Genomic DNA, 18723 nt, shown 5'->3' with positions numbered 1-18723 from the left:
AAACAGCTGTGGAGTGTTTGAGGCAAAGGCCTGTTTTACTCTCCTGTTAAAGTTGGACCTTTGCAGTCAGGGAGGCATGGGGCCAGAGAGACTGTCTCTAGACGCAGGTCTTGGGAAAATGTATGAATTTTATATAAGCAAATTTATATGGTTGAATTTGGATACAGAAAGAGAAACAGCCTTGGAAATTGTGCCATTTCTTGACTGAATTGTGCAACTGATCAGATACTGTCAAAACAAAACACCTTGTGTCTTTTTGGCTGGAAGGTAATCTATCCTTCTTTTTCTATTTCACCTTTAAAAGGCCACTTCTCCAAAGAGAACCAATTAGGGGTTGCAGCATCCTGAATCTAAAAGAGAAGGAGGGCCTGAAGGCACTAAGAAAGGCAAGACTTCAACAAGAGCTGTGGTAAAGTCAGAAGAGAGCTGAGGAGCTGGTGTTTACTGGCAGTTCCTTGTAAAGTAACTGGAGAGAGGCAGACACATTGACTAGATGAACAGAGAAAATCTCCCAGGCTCCCCAATACTCATTCACTCTGTGTCCTCTATTTGACTTTCTGTTAGGATGATTGAATTGGCCACCTTCCCTCTGTTCACCCAGTTCTCCCCTTTAAATGGGCACCTAAAATATAGGCACATCTGCTCACAAATGAAGCACTGCTGGAGCCTTTCCATTATCTACCACATGGGAGCAGGATTAGGTTCACTGTCAGTTTTGGGCAACATGAAAGGGATAAAGAAGCATGAATTATGCATAACAGAATTGCACCCTACTGGTTTCTTAAGACATACAAGATGTTTCAGTCCCATTGTCATCCTAGCATGCTCTTGGAGAAAATGCTTCACACAGCCAGAGGCAGTCCTCACAGTGTAGCAGGCCTCATCTGAGACTCCTGATACAGCACCATATTGACATTCTTTTGCTGGTGACGTATGTTTTGTGTTGTTAAAGATCTGGCAGCACATAACAGTTTGTTAGAGTGCCTAAGACTGTATAAAATGTTGTAAGAAATAAACTGAGTAGGGAAAAATTTATTAGAGAACTGTTAAAACCTGAGCAGATTTTTGTGTGGGTTTTTTTTTTTCCTTTTGATTATTTTCATTGCGGGTAATGGAAAGAAAAAGAGCACTAAACTAGCAATCTGATCACAACCCTCACATACCTTTGGTTTAGACCTAAACTCTTCCAGCCAGCAATACAATCTTTCAATACCAGACCCAATTTAATGAGGGACTAAATTAGTAAGAACTAGCTTTTTATGAAAGGCTTTGGACATTGCTTGACATGACAGAAGAAGCCCATACATTTCCCCGAGGGACAACCGCGGGTTATTCCCCAGTTGTCCCACTAAGTCTCCTCATCCGCCCTGGCACAGCTCGGAGATTTGAGTCATTCGCCCCAGCGATGACTTTTACGTGGCCACCGCAGGCTCGAGGGTGGCGGGACCCGCGGCTGCGTGGCCCCTGTTCTGGCGGAGAGCCCTTGGCACACGGCTCCCGTCCTACCCACCCGCCGGGAGCCCGGCGTTCACTCCGCACCGGGGACAGCCCACTCCTCGCACCATCCCTCCTGCCCCTTTTCTCCCGGAGCGCAGACGGCGCGGCCGCCGGCTCAGGGAGGGCCCGGGCACCGCTCCCGCCCCCTTCCCCCGGGCCCCCTGTGCTCCGCCGCTCCCCGGCGCGGAGAGCGGGGCGCTCCCGGCGCTGCAGACCCCGGCGGCGGCTCCGGCGGCGGGCGGGCGGGGCGGCTGCGGCAGCCCCCGCCTGCTGCTGGGGCACGGCCGTGCCGGACCAGGGCAGTGGGCGGCCGTCCCGGCCCGGGCGCTCCGCACCTCTGCCGAGTTTGGCCGGCCCAGAAGGGCAGCCGAGAGTTCAGCATGCAGGAAGTTTTGAGGCAGCTCGGAGAGTAACGCGGCGGCGGTGACCGCTGCTTCGCGTGCTCTGGGCTTTTGCATTTTTCTTTCTGCAGGGATTGTGCCTTTCCCCCCCCCGCCCCTGCATACAACTCCCCCAAGCACACAAGCAACCCGCAACAATCAAAAGGTCCGGTAAGGGGGAAGAGAACACGAGCGAGGGAAGCACCCTCGGCGGCAGAGGAGAGCCCGTTTCTTCGCAGAGACACGGTCCCGCTCGCAGCTGGTCCCAATGCAACTGCTCATCCTCCTCCTGCTCTACGCCGTCGTCTGTGCGAACTTCTGCAGCCGCCAGGGCACCACCGCCCCTGCCCAGAGCGGATCTATAAAAGCCCTGCGGGCTTCCAACATCAGGCGAGATGGTAAGTGTCCTGCTGCTTTATTTATTCCCAAGGGCTGCTTTTGCGGGAGAAGCCCTTAAGTGCGCCTCGGGGCTGCCGCTCTCTGTCCCGGGAGCGAACGCAGCGTGTCCAGAGGACGACTGCGGGGTCGGTCCGGGTGGGGTCCCGTCCCGGGGAATCAGCGTGGTCGTGGGGTCGGTCTCCGGAGTCCGGTCCCGGAGACCGGTCCGGGAGTGTGTGGCCAGGTGCCAGGAGGGAGGTGTGGGCTGAGGGGGCGACTCTGCCTGGCGGCTGCACCTCCAGACGGTCCCAAACTTTTTGAAACAACTTCCCGGAGCTCTCCTGGGAGTCGGCGGTACCCCCAGCGTCCCCTCTGGGCTGCAGGGCCGCTGACAACGCGGAGTGCTGGGTCCCGGCTGCCCAGGCGGGCCCCGCCGGGCTTTTCTCGGCACCCCGGGCCCGTGTCCGCCGTGTGCCGGCGATGTGCCGGCGGCGGGGCAGCGCGGGGCCGGCGGCGGCTCTCCGGGGCCGTGTGTCGGCGGCGCCGCCGTGGCCCCAGGGCTCCCGGGCGGGAGCGGGATCTTCTCCCGGCCCTGCCGCAGCCTCGCCGCCTTCGCCTCCTGGAAGGGCTGTCGGCGTGCTGCTCGCCGGGCTGGGGGACTTCCTCGATCGGAGGGAGGGTCTGAGCCCAGGGCTTGGTGTTCGCCTGGATCTGCTGGGCACTGCCCCACCTCGTCCCTTGTGATGGCCGGGGATGGAGAGCGCCCGTCAGGGCGGCAGCGGGCTCCCGGACACCGCCCGCCCCGTAGGAAGGGTGTTTTCAGCCTGAACTCCGGAGCGGTCCCCTCCGGAACCTGCCGCCAGAGGATGTCCCGGACGGCCCCGGTGCTGCTCAGGGTCCGCAGCGCAGCAGTGCGGGACCCGGGTGCCTCGAGTGGACGTGGTCGTGTGCCGTGGCCCCACGGGGAATGAATGGGGGGACTGCATAAAAATAGCGCTGCTGAAATTCACCTCTGGGATCCACCACGTTCAGTTTGGGAAGAGTGATGGGCCTCTGGCCGGGGAGCAGCATGGTGTGTTCCAGCCTCACGTGGGAGAACTTGCTCTTGCACGTTGCCATGTACCTTCTTACACGGCGAAATGCAGGATGTTCTCCTTGCAAATGAACAGAGTTAACATCAGTCTTCAAGTTAACATCTTCCAGTTGACAGCATTTACATATTTTATAAACCCTTTTTCAAAAACCCAGTGACTTGAGCCATTTCCAAGACTGTATTTGCCAGTGTTTATTTTCCACTATGTATACAATGCATGTAATGGGGTTACAGTTGATTTAGGAAGATTTTTTTTTTTTAAGTTTGGAGCCATATTGAACTTAATATTTTTATGCCTTTCTTAGTCACTGAAAGAAGACTTAGAAAAGGTGGAGTATTTTTTCTTAGAATGGAAATGCTGAGTCAGGAGGCAGGACAGAATTGCAGTTCTTTCTGATACAGAAGTCAAATTTAATCTCATTAAAGAAAAAAAGTATATGTAATAAAAAGTATGTATTTGTTATTTCTATTTCGTTCTTTAAAATTATTCTGTCTTTTATCAAGCTTCATAACTTGTTAGCCTGCCATCTTCATAGAAGAACTCAGACCATCTCTGGACTAAGCTAAGCAAGCTTCCATCCAGCTCAAACTTCAAACAAGTGTTTTCATTGAAAACTTACATACTTAGAACATCAAAATGTATACTAGTCTGATATTCTCTGTATAGTCAATGAAGACATAATTAACCCCTAATATAAATAAAGTTTTTATATTAATGGCAGTATGATGGGTGTTTTACTCCTCAGAAGACTTCCTGTGGTAAAATTGCTTCTTGGAGTGATGAAGAGAACAGGCCTCTGAAATGATTAGTTAATTGCTGTTGTCATACTTGTGATAATTTGATTAAGCTTTGTACCTTTAAAATTATCTGAGGCAACTAGTAGTGGCTGATCTTTGTGGGTACTAGGTGGACTAATACTGGGGCTGTTGGAAGGTGGCAGATCTATATGTAGTTACATCCTACCTTTCGTCTTTGCTGGGACATGTGCTAGTGAGCCTTGCAGCCTACAGCAAATGTGCCCATGCTGAAGACAGACACTTCTGCAATTCTTGAGCGGATGTTACGGATGTACTGCAGAAGTCTCAGACTTTGATGAAGACCACATGCATAGAAGACCACTTAGCATGCTTCAGCCTTGCTCTCTGTCTGTGCTTGGGAATCCTGTTGCTTTTTCTCTGCAAAGGACGGTGTGTTCTGGTGTGGCCTGCGGAGCTGAATGGGCTTGCAACATTTAAAGCAGATCAGCTGCTGATCCTCCTGATTTTACTAGAATGAAACTGTTGCTTGAGTTCCTTGACTGAGGGTCTATATTTGTGCAGCCAAAGGTTTTGAGCAGTATTCCAAATGTTGCATGCATGTGACGAGCTCATAAGCAAATGCTTAGACCACAGTTGGCTGTAGACCACTAATAGTATTTCTGTCTTTTATAATTCGCAGTGGTGTTTTTGTGTTGTTTTGGTCTGAAGCAATGATATGGAACAGCATGAAAGACATGTGAGCTGCATTGCTGAGTCAGACATTGTTTTTTGTTTTGTAAATATTTGCAGACATGACAATACAGAGTGGGATCTGAGAGCATTTGATACATTAGGGTAAATGTGTTACAACAGTCTCTCTCAAAACACACAGCAAAGATAAAAAGTAGTTTATTATTGTGTTCTGGGTTGATCATGATAATTAGGTTGTGAAATTAAAAGAGATACTGAAGAGGAAACAAGGCCTGCTCAGCTTCAAAAAGTGGGAAGTCTTGGGGGAGTTCTTGGGAAGTCCAAGACCACCTGCACATTTTATTAAAAAAATAAACAAAAACACAACAAAATAAAACCCTCTGAGTTCCAGTTTTCTGTTGCTTCCAAGCAGGATAAACTAGTGATACTGCATATACAGAGTTTAATATGCAAGCTTGGTCTTGCATCTGGCCAAAACAAACCTCTGTAGTGTGCATGATTCAATATTTTCTTTCTTTTTTCAGACTAAAAGAAGTTGGCCTATTTGTAATTGCTCTTACCTAAGACTGAAGTTGATCTGATAAGAAATCTATAGATGAGGGCAACACATACAAAAAATTGCCATTTAATGACTACCAAACCTAACCAGACTGTACTTTCTGCTGAAGATATTAAGAATATAAATAACTTGCTTATAAGACATCCTCTTGTCCTAGTTGAAGGAGGGTCATTGATGACTCAGCAGTCCAGTGTAGCACTAATCAATTTTTTAAAGTGTCCTGGAGGTGCCAGCGTCATTTATAGCACAAGTACTGATTTTCACTTAGAGTGTTTATTAATGCTATTAAGTTAAGTACTTTGAAGTTCATTGGAACAACACAGAGGTCTTCCAGATGCTTCCATTGTTCTATTTTGACTCAGTTTCCCATTTTGCAGTATGCAGGTAATACTGCCTATTTACAAGAAGTCTGAAATTTCGTTTCTCTTATTTTGGTTGTTTATGTGTACTTGGAGATGAAAAGTAGAAGATAAAAAGTGCTAAATAATATTATTTACTATATAATGTCTAAGTGAAATATCACATGGTTTTTCTTATCAGTTATTGGACAAACATCTGCTTAGTCTAGGAAAGTATGCCTAGTCTATATCTTCAGACTAAGCATCACCATACATATTTTAAACTTCAAACTCCAGAGTTTAAAGAAAAGACAGAACAGAACAGAGAGCATAGTGGCAGGTCATTTCAGTATGTAAACAACTGAAAGCCATGGAATCAGTGTCTTCTGATGTGGATTTGAAACCATAACATCAGATGACTCAAGATAAGATTCCACGCTCTTGTGGTTTTCATTATGAATCCAACAAAAAAAAAAAAAAAAAAAAAACAAAAAAAAAAAAAAAAACAAAAAAAAAAAATAGGAATTTTCAAACTTTGCTTTGCTTGTGCACCAGCAAAATGCAAAGAAAAAAACTGTACTTTATAATTCTGGGGAACTGCCAGTAGCTTTTGGCTCTTTAAGGGCCAGTCCAAATGGATGTGTGCCATTAACTCTACCCTCTTCTTCCCTGTATTGGCTGATGCCTAATCACAGAGAAAAGTATATGGTGGTTTGGGCAATAATCTCTCACCAAATAAATGTTAAGTGTCTGCTGTTTTCTGTTTTTTGGTTGTTTGACTGGTTGTTTTTTTAAAGAGGGTAGGTTTAGGTTAAATGTTTTAACGTCCCTTCCAACCCAAGCCATTTTATGATTCTATGATTTTATGGTATTAGGAGAGATTCTTCACTGTGGATGTGATGAGGCACTGGCACAGGTTGCCCAGAGAGGTCTGTTCAAGGGGTTTCATCAAGCTGATCCCTGCTCAAGCAAAGCGTCCCTGCTCTTGGCAGGGGAGTTGGAACTAGATGACCTTTAAGGTTCCTTTCAACCCAAACCATTCCATGATTCTCTCACTTCATGTTTCCATGATTCTGTGAAATGTCTCTGGTATCACTACTGGTATAGACCATCACCTTTGGAATGCGCTTATTGAGTTCTTTTTTTAATAGGCTTGTGTACATTTTTTAGAGGACTCTGATAACATAAAATAGCGTCAACAATGTAAAATGGCCAAAATAAATTGGTTTTTGTAGGTTTTATTTCCCTGTTTTCTATTTTTTGTATAGAAATATGTATTTCAGGCTTCATCAGTTTAAAAAAAAAGCATTGGTAATTTCCCTGCAGTAATACATTTTGGTCTACAATTATCTGACTTTGATGATGTCTTTTATCTGTATAATTAACAGTTTGGACTGAAATATCAAAGAATATTGCATGAGAATTCCAACCCTGACTCAGCAGCAAGCTGCATAGAGAAATTCTCTAAAGGAACTTGAAATGTGTTTTATCAGGCGGATATATATCATGGTGGAAGCCACTACAGATTCTTCAGACAGTCTCTTGAAACTTCTTGGTTTTCATTTGGGAATTTTTAAAGTATTACTATGAAACTGAATTAGGCCAGCTAATTCTTAAAGGACTGGAAGAGAAAATTTGATAGCTGTATTTCTTTGATTTGTAGAAACTGAATAGTGCTGAAAATCTAAAATAATGTTGGAGACTTTTTTTTGTAGTGCCACAGAGATGTTGCATTTTATAAACCATCTAGGAATAGGCATAAATAGAAAATCCACATGGGATCATTAGTGCAGTAATATTCCTAATGTGATTATCTTTGACCATCTTCATAATTCCATTAAAGTCAAGGGGTTCAAGTTGTACAGTGTAATAAGAAAGCTCAAGTGGCTTTTATGTAAATGAGGAGAGTAAAAATAACTATATGTTTTTATGAACCAGGTCTGCCAAGTACTTGCAAAATAAGGAATCCTAGAATTGTTTAGGTCGGAAAAGACCCCCAGGATCATAAAGCCCAGCTGTTTACTCAGCACTGACACAATTGGCCTTGGGCCATCGATCTGGCCTGTCCAGATCCCTCTGCAGAGCCTTCCTACCCTGCAGGACTCCTGCCCAGCTTGGTTTTATCTGCAGGCTTGCTAAGGCTGCGCTCTCTCCTCTCATCCAGGGCATGGGTAAAGATATTGAACAGGACTGGCCCCAATACTGAGCTCTGCTGAGCTGGCTTGTGAGCAGCCAGCAGCTGGATGTAACTCCATTCATCTGGATTTGGACAATTGGACAGTCTTTTTTACAGGAAGTAGTGCACCTCTTCACGCCATCAGCATCTGGTTTCTGCAGGATAATTCTGTGGGATATGGTGTCAGAGGCTTTACTAAAGTGTCTTGGGGCTGGCTGAGATGGAGTTAATTTTCCCCACATCAGTCCTCATGGTGCTGTGGTTTGCATTGGTAGTTAGAAAGGTGTTGATGACACAGCAGTGTTGTGGCTGAGCAGTGCTGGCGCACCATCAGGGCTGTCTCTAACATTCTGCCTCTATCAAATGGCTGGAGTGGGAAAGATTCAAGAAAGGGACACAACTAGGCCCAGATTAACCAAAGGGATATTGTGTACCATATGACAGCAGCTCAGATATTAAAGCTAAGGAAGGGAGAAGGAATAGGGGGAATCTGTTATTTTGCAATGTTTGCCTTCCAGAGCAATCACTACATGTGCTGCAACTTTGCTTCCTGGGAAGTGGCTGGATATCACTTCCTGATGTAAAGTAGAGAATAAACTTTTTTCTCTTTGTTTATACACACCAAATTTTCACCTTTTTTTTTTTTTTTTTTTTTTTTTTTTTTTTTTTTTTTTTTTTTTTTTTTCCTTTAGTAAAGTGCCTTACCTCAAGCTACAAGTTGTTTTCCATCTTATTTTCTCTCCTTTGTCCCACTGAGAAGGGGAGTGCTAGAGAGACTTGATGGACCCTTAGTGTCCAGCCAAGGTAAACCCACTACATAAAGTCCAGGCAGACAATGTCCACAGCCTTTCCCTCATCCACTGTGGGGTCACCTGCTCACAGAAGGTGATCAGGTTGGTCAGTCAGGACCTGCCTTTCCTAAAGCCATGCTGACTGGGCCTGATCCCCTGGTTGTCATCCATGTTCCACGTGATGACACTCTGCTGATGAGCTGTGCCATGACATTCCCCTGCACTGACAGGCCTGTGTCCACTTTCTGGCCATTCTTGTAGATGGGTGTCACATTTGCTGACCTCCAGTTAACTGGGCATTCCAGATTTGCTAGCACTCTTGGTAGATGGAGTGTGGCTGGATGAGCACTTTTGCCAGCTCTCAGGACCCTTGAGTGGATCCTGTCTGTCCCCATAGACTTGTGTCTACATGGTATAGCAAGTAAGTGACCATTTCATTTTGGATTGTGGGGGCTTCATTCTGCTCCCTGTCCCTCTCTTCCAGCACAGGAGGCTGGATACCCAAAGCAAACTTGTCTTACTGTCAAAGACTGAGGCAAAGAAGGGCATACATAACTTCAGCTTTTCTACAGGCTTCATTGCTATGTTTTTGCCAGCAAAATAAAATCAAAATTAAAAAAAAAAGATCAAAATAAAAAAAAAATATATCATAGGCGTGAATCTTTTGTACATGCATTTGTAGAATAAATATAATTTTTATCTTTAGAAAATCATCTAATATAGCAAAATAGATCTTCACCTGTCACAGAATCACAAAATAAGTTTAGTTGGAAGAGACCAAAAATGATCATTGAGTCCAGCTCTTAGCCCTGCACAGGACATCCCCAAATGTCACACCATATGCCTGAGAGCATTGTCCAAACGATTGTACAGAATGCATAAATTAATGACAGAAGCACAAGGAAGTGAGATTAAGTATACTTGATATAGTTGGTTCCTAATCAGCATTAAAATAATAAAAATATTGTACCTGGGAACTTGTTTCAGAGTACAAAAAAAATCCCCATACGCCAGGTTTAATATAATTTTTTAAAGTCCTAGTTGAACAGTGAATTATTAGACCAGTATTTGAGCCTAACTATTCAAAGTAGTTAAGATCTTTACATGATGTTGGTCGCTATGTAATTTATGGAATTCAGGTTGAAAGCAATTACGTTTAATAATGTCTGTCAGATTTTCAGGTTGCTAGTTGATGTTCTGAAAGTAATTTTCACATTATTAAAATTTTTATTAATTGAAAAGGAACTTACTAGAAAAAGGATTGTCAAGGCAGAAATTTCTTTAACAAAGTAATATACAAATTCACTACAATATATTTCTGTCATTTCTTTAGACTGTGTGTAACAATTACATAAAATGAACATAGCTACAAAATGGGTATTATTTATTCAGCAAGAAACTCCTTTGGGGGGCTGTAAAGGGACAGGGAATGGCTTTTATTTCATACCTCTAATATACTATATGTACAAAAGATGCAGCAGGAGTTTATGTGTTTTACAGTCTAGTCTTTTCCTATGTATAGTCTAATATTAAAACATATCTGCAGCAAATGACATAATGATCTCTTCAGAAATGATTAAAATATCTTACAGGACTGGCACTGAACACAGGATAGGCATCTGCATGTGATACCAGAGTCCCAAAGGCCTCAAAATATCATCTCATTGTTGTCTCTAGAGCAGTAATTGTGGTTTTTTGAGGTTACATCCAACCTCAACCATTTCTCAATGGCATTTTCTACAGCTGAGAGAGGAGTGGTGATGGGTGGAACACACTGCTCCTAATAAGTAGTGCTTGCCTTTCCTATCTCTTCCATCCTATTCTTTGTCTTTCCCAATCTCCCCCCTTTCTCCATGTGCAAAGATATGGTTCTCTACATTTGTGGGCCCAGCTGTGTTCCTTTTCCTTGCCATCCTTGTCTGTTCCTTGTATAGCTGCACTCCATTTTGCTTATCCAGCTGAGAAACTTTTGGTTAAGTCTCAAAGTTTTTAGCATGATCCCAACCCTAAATAAGGGCTGCCCTGGCTTCCTCTGGCCTTTGTGCATCTGCAGGGATTTGATTTCAAGAGACTAAAGGAGTCCTAAGAAATATCATGAAGGCTCTGTGTTGGCATTCTCTGTCGTAAGAATTTGCCCACTAATGCAGGGAAATTTAGTAGTGATCTTTTAGTGAGTTGGTACAAGTTGTATCCAACAATTGCCTCCAAAATTCCTGCTATTATATTTATGAGGTTGATAACATTATACCACGTTTTGGAAGAAAGAGAGCACTTATATCACTGCTTCTGGTGAGGTTCTCTTGGCTGAAATACTGGATTGCAGAAAGTTGTTTGGCAGTTTGTTTCAAATCAGTCTCCTGTTTAAAAAGCTAAGGAAGTGTCCTGTTTACAGTGTGAAACTGGAGATACTTTCTTTTGGGAATTTGGGTTTGGCTCTAGTATTTTTGGTAGTGAATAAATCCTACATGATCTCGAGCTTCCTATTGTGCTTGAGTAATGTTCAGTTTCATGTTTCCTTTCTCATCTGTATCCCACGCTGTGGAGGCCAACATCCCATGTTTCTGCTTTGTTAATTAGAGCTGTGCATATTTGGAGATGGTGCAGGAAGACCCACTTTTACCTTCTGTTCAAACTTCCTGCCAATGTATTTTAGCCCTGCTGTGCCTTGGGACTTGATGATGCTGAGACTCTGGAAAACTATTTATTAAGCACTAGGTCCATGAAAAACTTGAAAAACAGCCATCTTGACTTTTGTTGCACTAAAATCAATGACAAAACTTCCATCAGCACTTCTTGTGGCAAGGCCTGGCACACAGTTCACATGAATTAATACAGGGTGGAATGAAATGCTTAGGAATTCAGTGATGAGTTTGTAATAGGATCAAAGACTTGTAGAAATGTTTAGTTTGATAAAGACCCTAAGACTCAGTCCATATAGCACCGCCAAGCCCATCACTAAACATATCCCTTAGTGCCACTAAGGGATCTAGTTAATGTCACTAACAGATCTACACATCTGTTAAATATCTCTAGGAGTAGTGACTCAAATGCTTCCCTGGGTAGCCTGTTCAGTGTTTGACAACCCCCATAGTGAGGAAATCTTTCCGAATACCAAATCAAGATCGCGCCTGGTGTTGCTTAATGAGACCTGCTCTTGTCCTATTGCTTGTTACTTGTGAGATCAAGACCCACGAGGCTGCACCCTCCTTTCAGGGAGTTGTGGAGAGTGATAAGGTCCCCCCTGAGCTTCCTCTTCTCCTTGCTGAACATGCCCAGTTCCCTTGGTCACTCCTCGTCAGACTTGTGCTCAGCCCCTTCCTGAGCTTTGTTTCTCTTTGGATGTACCTCATTTTCTTTCTTGTTGTGAGGGGCTTGTGTACAGTACTCAAAGTTAGGATGTTCATACACTGAAATAAGCCAAACAAATCCTTTTCACTGGTAGAGATGGGGGGGGGGGGTAGGTGATGTAGTTACAGATTGTGTAGCAAAAATACAGAACAAAACCTTGTATTCAAATGTCCAGTTTCTTTTTCTCCCATACTGACTACCGTATGTGTCACCCACAGGATATCCTACAAGTGACTTCAGCTGCAGTACATTTCTAAACAAGACCATAAGGAAACCTGTCAATGTTTTTCAGTGTCTTGCATTGTTTCTGTTTGTTTTTTAAGAAGGCTCCAAATGTAATACGTGGGGGGTTCTGTTATTGTTTCTTTTTGGATCAGTTGCAAAAGATTTTTCTCATAGTTGAATGTATTTCTAATCTGATGTGACTCACAAAAAAAGTGGATTGAGGATGAAGCACAGATCCAGACTGATTAGAAAGAAGGAGTAAAAATAGTTACATAGAATGTTAATCATCGAAGTACTGTGAGTACTGGAAACACTTTATGTACTGTTTTGCCCTTAATTTTTCATCCAATTTTCTTGAAAGATAAATCCTTTGCCTTAACAGACCAGTGGCAGTAATGCTGAGTGAGAAGAGCAAGTAGATGGTAATAATGCCTTGGGAATCTTTGTGGAGATAGACCAACAGCTTCTTGATCATGATACCACAGCAGGAATAATCACTGATAGGAGTGATTTCACTCACACATCCAGATGTCCGTAAAAAGGTTTAAGACCTCCTTGCAGAAGCCTACAGAGAATTTGCTGGTTTGAAATTGATAGAAAGCCCCAAAGTTATGGCACTGTCTCCCTTTGTGGATCAGTTTGTAAGCCTGTTCTCTTGCTCAATTAGTCACATTCACATTGCTCTTCTAGGTTTCTGAATGTTTTGCAGTCTGCATAGGGGGATGCTGGTTTGCTTCCTCGCTGTCCATATGGTGTGACCTGGGGTTCCCAAACCCCCAGGTATGCATGTATCACTGCTGCTTTAGTAAGATGTCTTCAAAATTTTGAGAAGGGGAAAGGGATTCTTTGTTTTTTTCATCCTGCTAGTGGAGGAAAACTGTTCTCTACATGAATAGGCTTGGTTTTATTTTTGTTTGGAATTAATACTTGTCATCCAGGAGAGCTTATTGACATGATACCTGTTTCTCACCAGTTTCTGTCATTTTTAAGATCTTGAAAAATTAAACTCTTAGGCAAAATATAAAATTCTTGCATCATATATAGTAGTGATCTGGCTGCTCCTAGTCTGTGTGTGGTCTGCTGTTACATAATTAGCATGTGCAAACCTTTGACAGTTCTCCAGAGTCAGTTCTCTGGGCGTGCACACCCTGTTTACAGTATACTCAGGGTGTCTTGAGTGGTGCCTCTGAGAAATGGCTGCAGTGACAACCCCATCCTTGCAGAACCCTTGAGTAACGTTAAGGTGTCTTGAGGCTGTTCTTGGAACCTGCGTGGCAAAGTCCCATCTCCACACATACAGCCTGTCTCCATACTGACTTCAAGAAATGAGTAATTCTCTTGGCCACATGACAACATACAAACAGGCATCACTCCAGAAGTAAACGTGTGTGCACTGCAGAGGAACCTCATGCTATACTCTAGCGTGTATCTGAGGACTGAATCCTGTATCTGTGTTTTTCCCACACTGGCAAACAAAGGAGGATGAGAAGTGGATCAGTATGGCTGTTCAGCCTGCTCTTTCCCCAGTCTCCTAACTGGTCACAGCACACACAGTAAGCCTTTCCTGGGAAGTGTTCATGCATCTGACAATATTTTCCAGCAGGCAATATCACTATATGTAAACACCTTTAGTTTCACTGTAAGGGTTGAGCCCTGGCAGCTTGGAGAGGCAGAAGTGCTGCCTACAGCCACTGTTGCATGTGAGCAAAGACTGGGGATCCTTACCAGGGTGCAGCCATCCTTAAAATGTTGTGGCCTTGCTGTCTGTGCTGTCCTACCTCCTGTCTACTTTCCTGCTCGGAGCTGCCACTGTTTTTGCAGACTGAGAGCTATGTGACATACTGAGGTGAAATAACAGGGCACATGAATAGCCAGTTTTGGGGAACAAAGAATTACACAAGATGACAGTGTGATGTCCTGTATAAAAATCAGATATCTTGGTTTTCACATGCTTGCCTGACTTTAGTGGCATGGGAGTTAAATAGCAGTCTCTTCTCCAAAGAAACCCTGGAACAAAACAGGGAAAGCTATTATTCTGCTTTTGTTACTTTGCACTTTTGTTCCCTGGGTTTGGTTTCATCTAGTGCATAAGAGTATAGAGGAAGGTCACGAAGAAGAAATCATAATGACTTGATATGTCAGTTCACTTTATTTTTTGAAGGATGACTTTAAAGGCTTTTTTTATCAATGTGTGCAGGATATTTTTCAAGGCCCGTGGGAGCTCCTTTTTATTTTTGTACAGGGATCTTGTCTCAGGATTTGTCTCCAATGATTGTACCATTTCCTGATTGTCCTGCTATCTTTTGTGCCATCACTAACCCTTGCAGGACCTAAAGTTAAACCTTGTCAAGGCAGATTGCTTTTAAAGCTTACCTTAGGCAAGGGAAAAAGTGTCACCTGTTTTTCTTATCAGAAGTGAGACAGAATGTATTTCTATATATGCTTTTACATTGGTTGGAAATTTAAGTACATGTCATTGCAGTTTCGACAATGAATTGCTAGCACATCAATTTCAAAAAGGTATTTGAAGGTACCTTCAAAGATGTTTGGCCAAACTGGAACAAAAATACCATGAGCTACCTTGTTTCTTTCTAGGGAGGTACCCAGCCTAGTCACCTCATGCAACTGCTGCTTCCCTTTGGTTCCCAAAGGTGGGAGAGAAGCATTTCCTTCAGCTGTTTATTATAAATCAGTATTGTAGACTTTTTTATTTTTATTTTACGTTTACTATGGTTAAGCAAAGCCTATTCTTAAGAGACAAACCACTGTGAACTCCACAGTTTTATCGTTATCTTGCTGACTTGATGTTCTTGCCAGTTAAAAGTTGCCAGATAAGAGAGAGGATCCAATGCCAGCACATGCAGCCAGGCAGTTCTCTAAATTGGTTTTGACAGAGGTTCCTGTGCGTGCTGCAGCAGCTGGCAGAGCTTTTCACAGAGCATGAGTGGGCCTGGTGAAAGAGCTGACTCGAAGAAACCCAGGGAGCTCCCACTGGGGGCTTGGCTGAAGCTCTGTCAGAGACATGCAAGATACACTGTGCTTGTTTATGATGGACACTAACAAAGAGTTCTTACCCATAATGGTTGCTGAATAATTTCACATGGAGTGTCCAATTTTTCCTGCATATATACATAGCATTTCTGTTAAAAAAATTGGTAAATTTTGATTATCTGATGCTGACATTTGAGACTCAGAAAAAGAAAATTGAGAATACACTGGCAATACTCAAAGCTGAAGATTTCTAGAGCCTGTCAAATCTCCACATTTACTGTATTCAAAACAAAGCACTGCTCTCACAAACTTTTCACTAAATAAATGCTTTTCAAATAAAGCAAAGGAAAGCAGCCAGAAAGAAAGAAAAAATCAGAGACATTTTCAGTTAGGTTTTTGCCAGGACATTAAAAAAATATATTTAAAAAAAAAATTAAAAAATGACTGTCAGGTCATTGAAAATGTGGGTTTAACCTGAAACATACTTTTTTCAGAAAAGAATTTCAAAATCACATTAGGTGCAAAGTTGAACTGACTGGGCAGCCTTGTTTAATGTTCAAAATAAAGAAAAGAGATGAACTGAAAATGTTGAAGTTTTTTTCTTGTGGTGGTGGTGGTTTTAATGTTTTTATGTTTTAGGGTTTTTTCTTAATGCATTGTAGAGCCAGACAGCAAGAGTAAAGGGTGAAATCATGCATGTTCAGCCAGGTGCATCACCAACCAGGTACAACCATGACATAATCTTCCCCTTGGGTATACCAGCACAGTGCAATAGAAGAGGGAGTCATTGTAAATAATTGGTAACGCAGAGAGGCTGGAGGGAGTTGGATAGTGTGCTAAGACTCCTCCTTAGTCCCTGCTGAAGTAATTACTCTATGTCTTGCTGGTGAATGTGGATGGGCATCCACTTGTTTCAGTGTTCACTGGATGGGGCTCCCTTCTGCCTGTGTCTGTACAACTGAAGCCACAGCTTCGCCCTGTGTCAGCAAGCAACCTGATATATTGCCAGATTTGACTTTTTTCAGCAGTTCCTCCATGTGGTACTGCAGCTCTTGCTAAGAAGAAGATGTCCCTGATCAGTGCAGGCTGGTTGGACTAGATGCCCTTCAGAAGTTCCTTCCAACCAATTTATGGTTATATGATTCCATGAAAAAAAAAAAATGTGTTCAGTCTCTATGTTCCTCACTGAGCTGTGCGGGACAGACAGTCCATGTGTGCCTCATGTGAGGTATATGTATATTCTGTGCATTTGTTTGTCAGTGCATGCCCTTTTTTACTTCCTGTGGAAAATGGATGCTAGGTGTAGATCCTATCTTCACCTTGTTCGCGAGACTGGGAATAATGCAATTTTAAACACTGTGTGATTGTGTTTAGTTTGTAAAAAAAAGTAATTTACTGTAATTGTGACCTTAATAATGTAGTGTGATTTCAGCTGCTACTCACCACTTAATAATGAACAGCAAATAAAATGCTAATCTGTTTTACAGGTTTTGTGTTGGGAATGTTCAGGTACTCAGATAACTTAATTAACGCTAATTTCCCCAGTACACTGATTACTTTCTCAAATTTGTCAATTTTTAGACATCTTTGCTGCAAGTAGTCAAGCTGTAATGAAGCTGGTATTGCCACTGTGGCTTGAGGTCTGTGTTTTCAGTATTAACTGGTGTCTTTACAATCATACTCGATGAATCCATGTTTGACTTCTAGTAGATAACAGAAGGAATAGTGTATAAAACAATCATTGCTTTTCTCCCTTGTGGTTGACAGGGGAGAAAGGAGTGTTACAGAGAACATGAGAGGGAATGTCTTCATGTGTGCTCCCCTCTAGATCTGGTGTGTGAATGGTGTCCTGTATGCAAAGAAACATTTGACTGAGGAATACAGTACCCAGAATTGTGTCTCATAAATCCATCAGGATCACTCAGTCAGTACTGGGAAAGCAGCTGATTCTGTCTAATTTTAAGTATAGTTTGAGTTACTCTTTTATGATCTGTGTTGTTCTTTAGTGATTACTGTCTCTGCCCTTATAATTATTCTGGTAACTCCTAAACTGAAAAATGAATACCTCAGACAGCTCCTCATAAAGAAATCCTCTGCTGCAACACGTTTCAGGCTTGCATGTATCATGCCAGTTCTGGGGGTGTTAAGTGGAAGCCCTAGCGATTCTCTGGAGTTCTCTGGTTTTTACTGCTCTGAAGGATCTAGTTTTCAGACCTTAACCATATTCTGCCACCTTTTCCCACATCCTATTTGTCTAAGAGAGGCATCTCCTGTGCCCATGTGCATAGCAGTCAGTCTGTCTGTGGAAAGGTAATCAGTGTGCAGTCTTGCTTGATTCTAGTGCAAATATCTGTTTCCACAGAGCATTACAAAGAAAATATGCAGTCTTTATGCTGTAACATTTGCAATTTTTTCCTTTGGCTCTTCCTGCCGGAACAATTTCAGAATAATCCTTTTCTGTTTGCCTGTGTTTTGTAAAGAATTCCTGCTATGGACTGAGCGACATAGTCAGCCAGTGAGAAAGCTTATATGTCAGATATAGTTATGATTTCTCTTGAATAAGTGCAAAGTTTTATAGATCCATTTCGTTTCACAATCCCTGGTAGTAGTATGCATGGTCTTAAGCTAATGCTGATCTCTCAGTAGCTGGGACCTAACTCTGAATTCAGGTGACAAAATGGTACATTTTTGTTAACAGGCCCTACAACGTCCTATTTAAAATCAATGCAGGACTTTTTATTGTTCTAATAGACTGAAAAGCAGGTCATGCTTTTTTTGCTTCTACAGTTTTGGAGTTATCTGGACATAAAACTTTAATATTACAATTCTAAATGTGTTGTTCTTAGATATGACATTGGTTTGTATTTCAGTGAAAATCTTTCTAATCCTATGTTGTTTTGAAGAATTGATATGATGTGGTCTTGATGAAATTAGTAGCTTTTTGAAGGTCTCTTTACTTTCTTTGTGTTGTTTACATCTGTTGCATTGCAAACTGAATGCTGGTGGTGCTGCCACACTCTGGAGACTATTCTGCACAAAGCTCCATAAAATCTGCAAACTCTTCTTTGATAATATATATAAATGTATTTTTCTTTAACCTAGGGCTCAATTGTGTAATAAAAACATTCTTAATAAAAAATGCATGCTGTCTACTTTAAAAAAGAAACCCATTTGAAATCATGGCAGCTTATTTGAAGATGTGAGCAAAATGTAATACTTTGCAATATGTAAGACACGTTATTGGATAAGTGCAAAATGCTTTCATTGAAATCTGTCAAATTCTACTTGAAATATTGCTGGTTTTGTAATTATGTATGGAATGGAAGAACTATTTTTATCTCTTGAGGTCAGCTCGAGTTTTGCAACCATAGCACAGTGGGATGCAGTTCATTAAATATCAGTATGGACCACATTTACAGTAGATAGAATGATGGTGTTGGCTTTTTTTTTTTTTTTTTTTTTTTTTTTCCCCAAAATCTGCAGTCTTCCATTGCTAGG

At 42.4% G+C, this 18723-nt stretch overlaps 1 protein-coding gene across 5 annotated transcripts in view; it reads left to right on the top strand.

Moving 5' to 3' along the window:
* The first annotated feature begins 1784 nt into the window (after positions 1–1784).
* The window catches only part of PDGFD (platelet derived growth factor D), a 141157-nt gene continuing 124218 nt past the window's right edge, over positions 1785–18723 (top strand). For all 5 annotated transcript variants that reach the window (XM_066312980.1, XM_066312979.1, XM_066312983.1 and 2 more), the window contains exon 1: positions 1785–2275. In XM_066312980.1, the coding sequence (XP_066169077.1) occupies positions 2146–2275 (130 nt within the window). In that variant the 5' untranslated portion in view covers positions 1785–2145. The remainder of the gene's footprint in view (positions 2276–18723) is intronic.

The sequence above is a fragment of the Sylvia atricapilla genome, chromosome 2 (genome assembly GCF_009819655.1).
Source record: "Sylvia atricapilla isolate bSylAtr1 chromosome 2, bSylAtr1.pri, whole genome shotgun sequence".
Taxonomy (NCBI): Eukaryota; Metazoa; Chordata; class Aves; order Passeriformes; family Sylviidae; genus Sylvia; species Sylvia atricapilla.
Note: the sequence above shows the minus strand (reverse complement) of the source record. Positions and strands in the feature narration are given on the sequence as shown.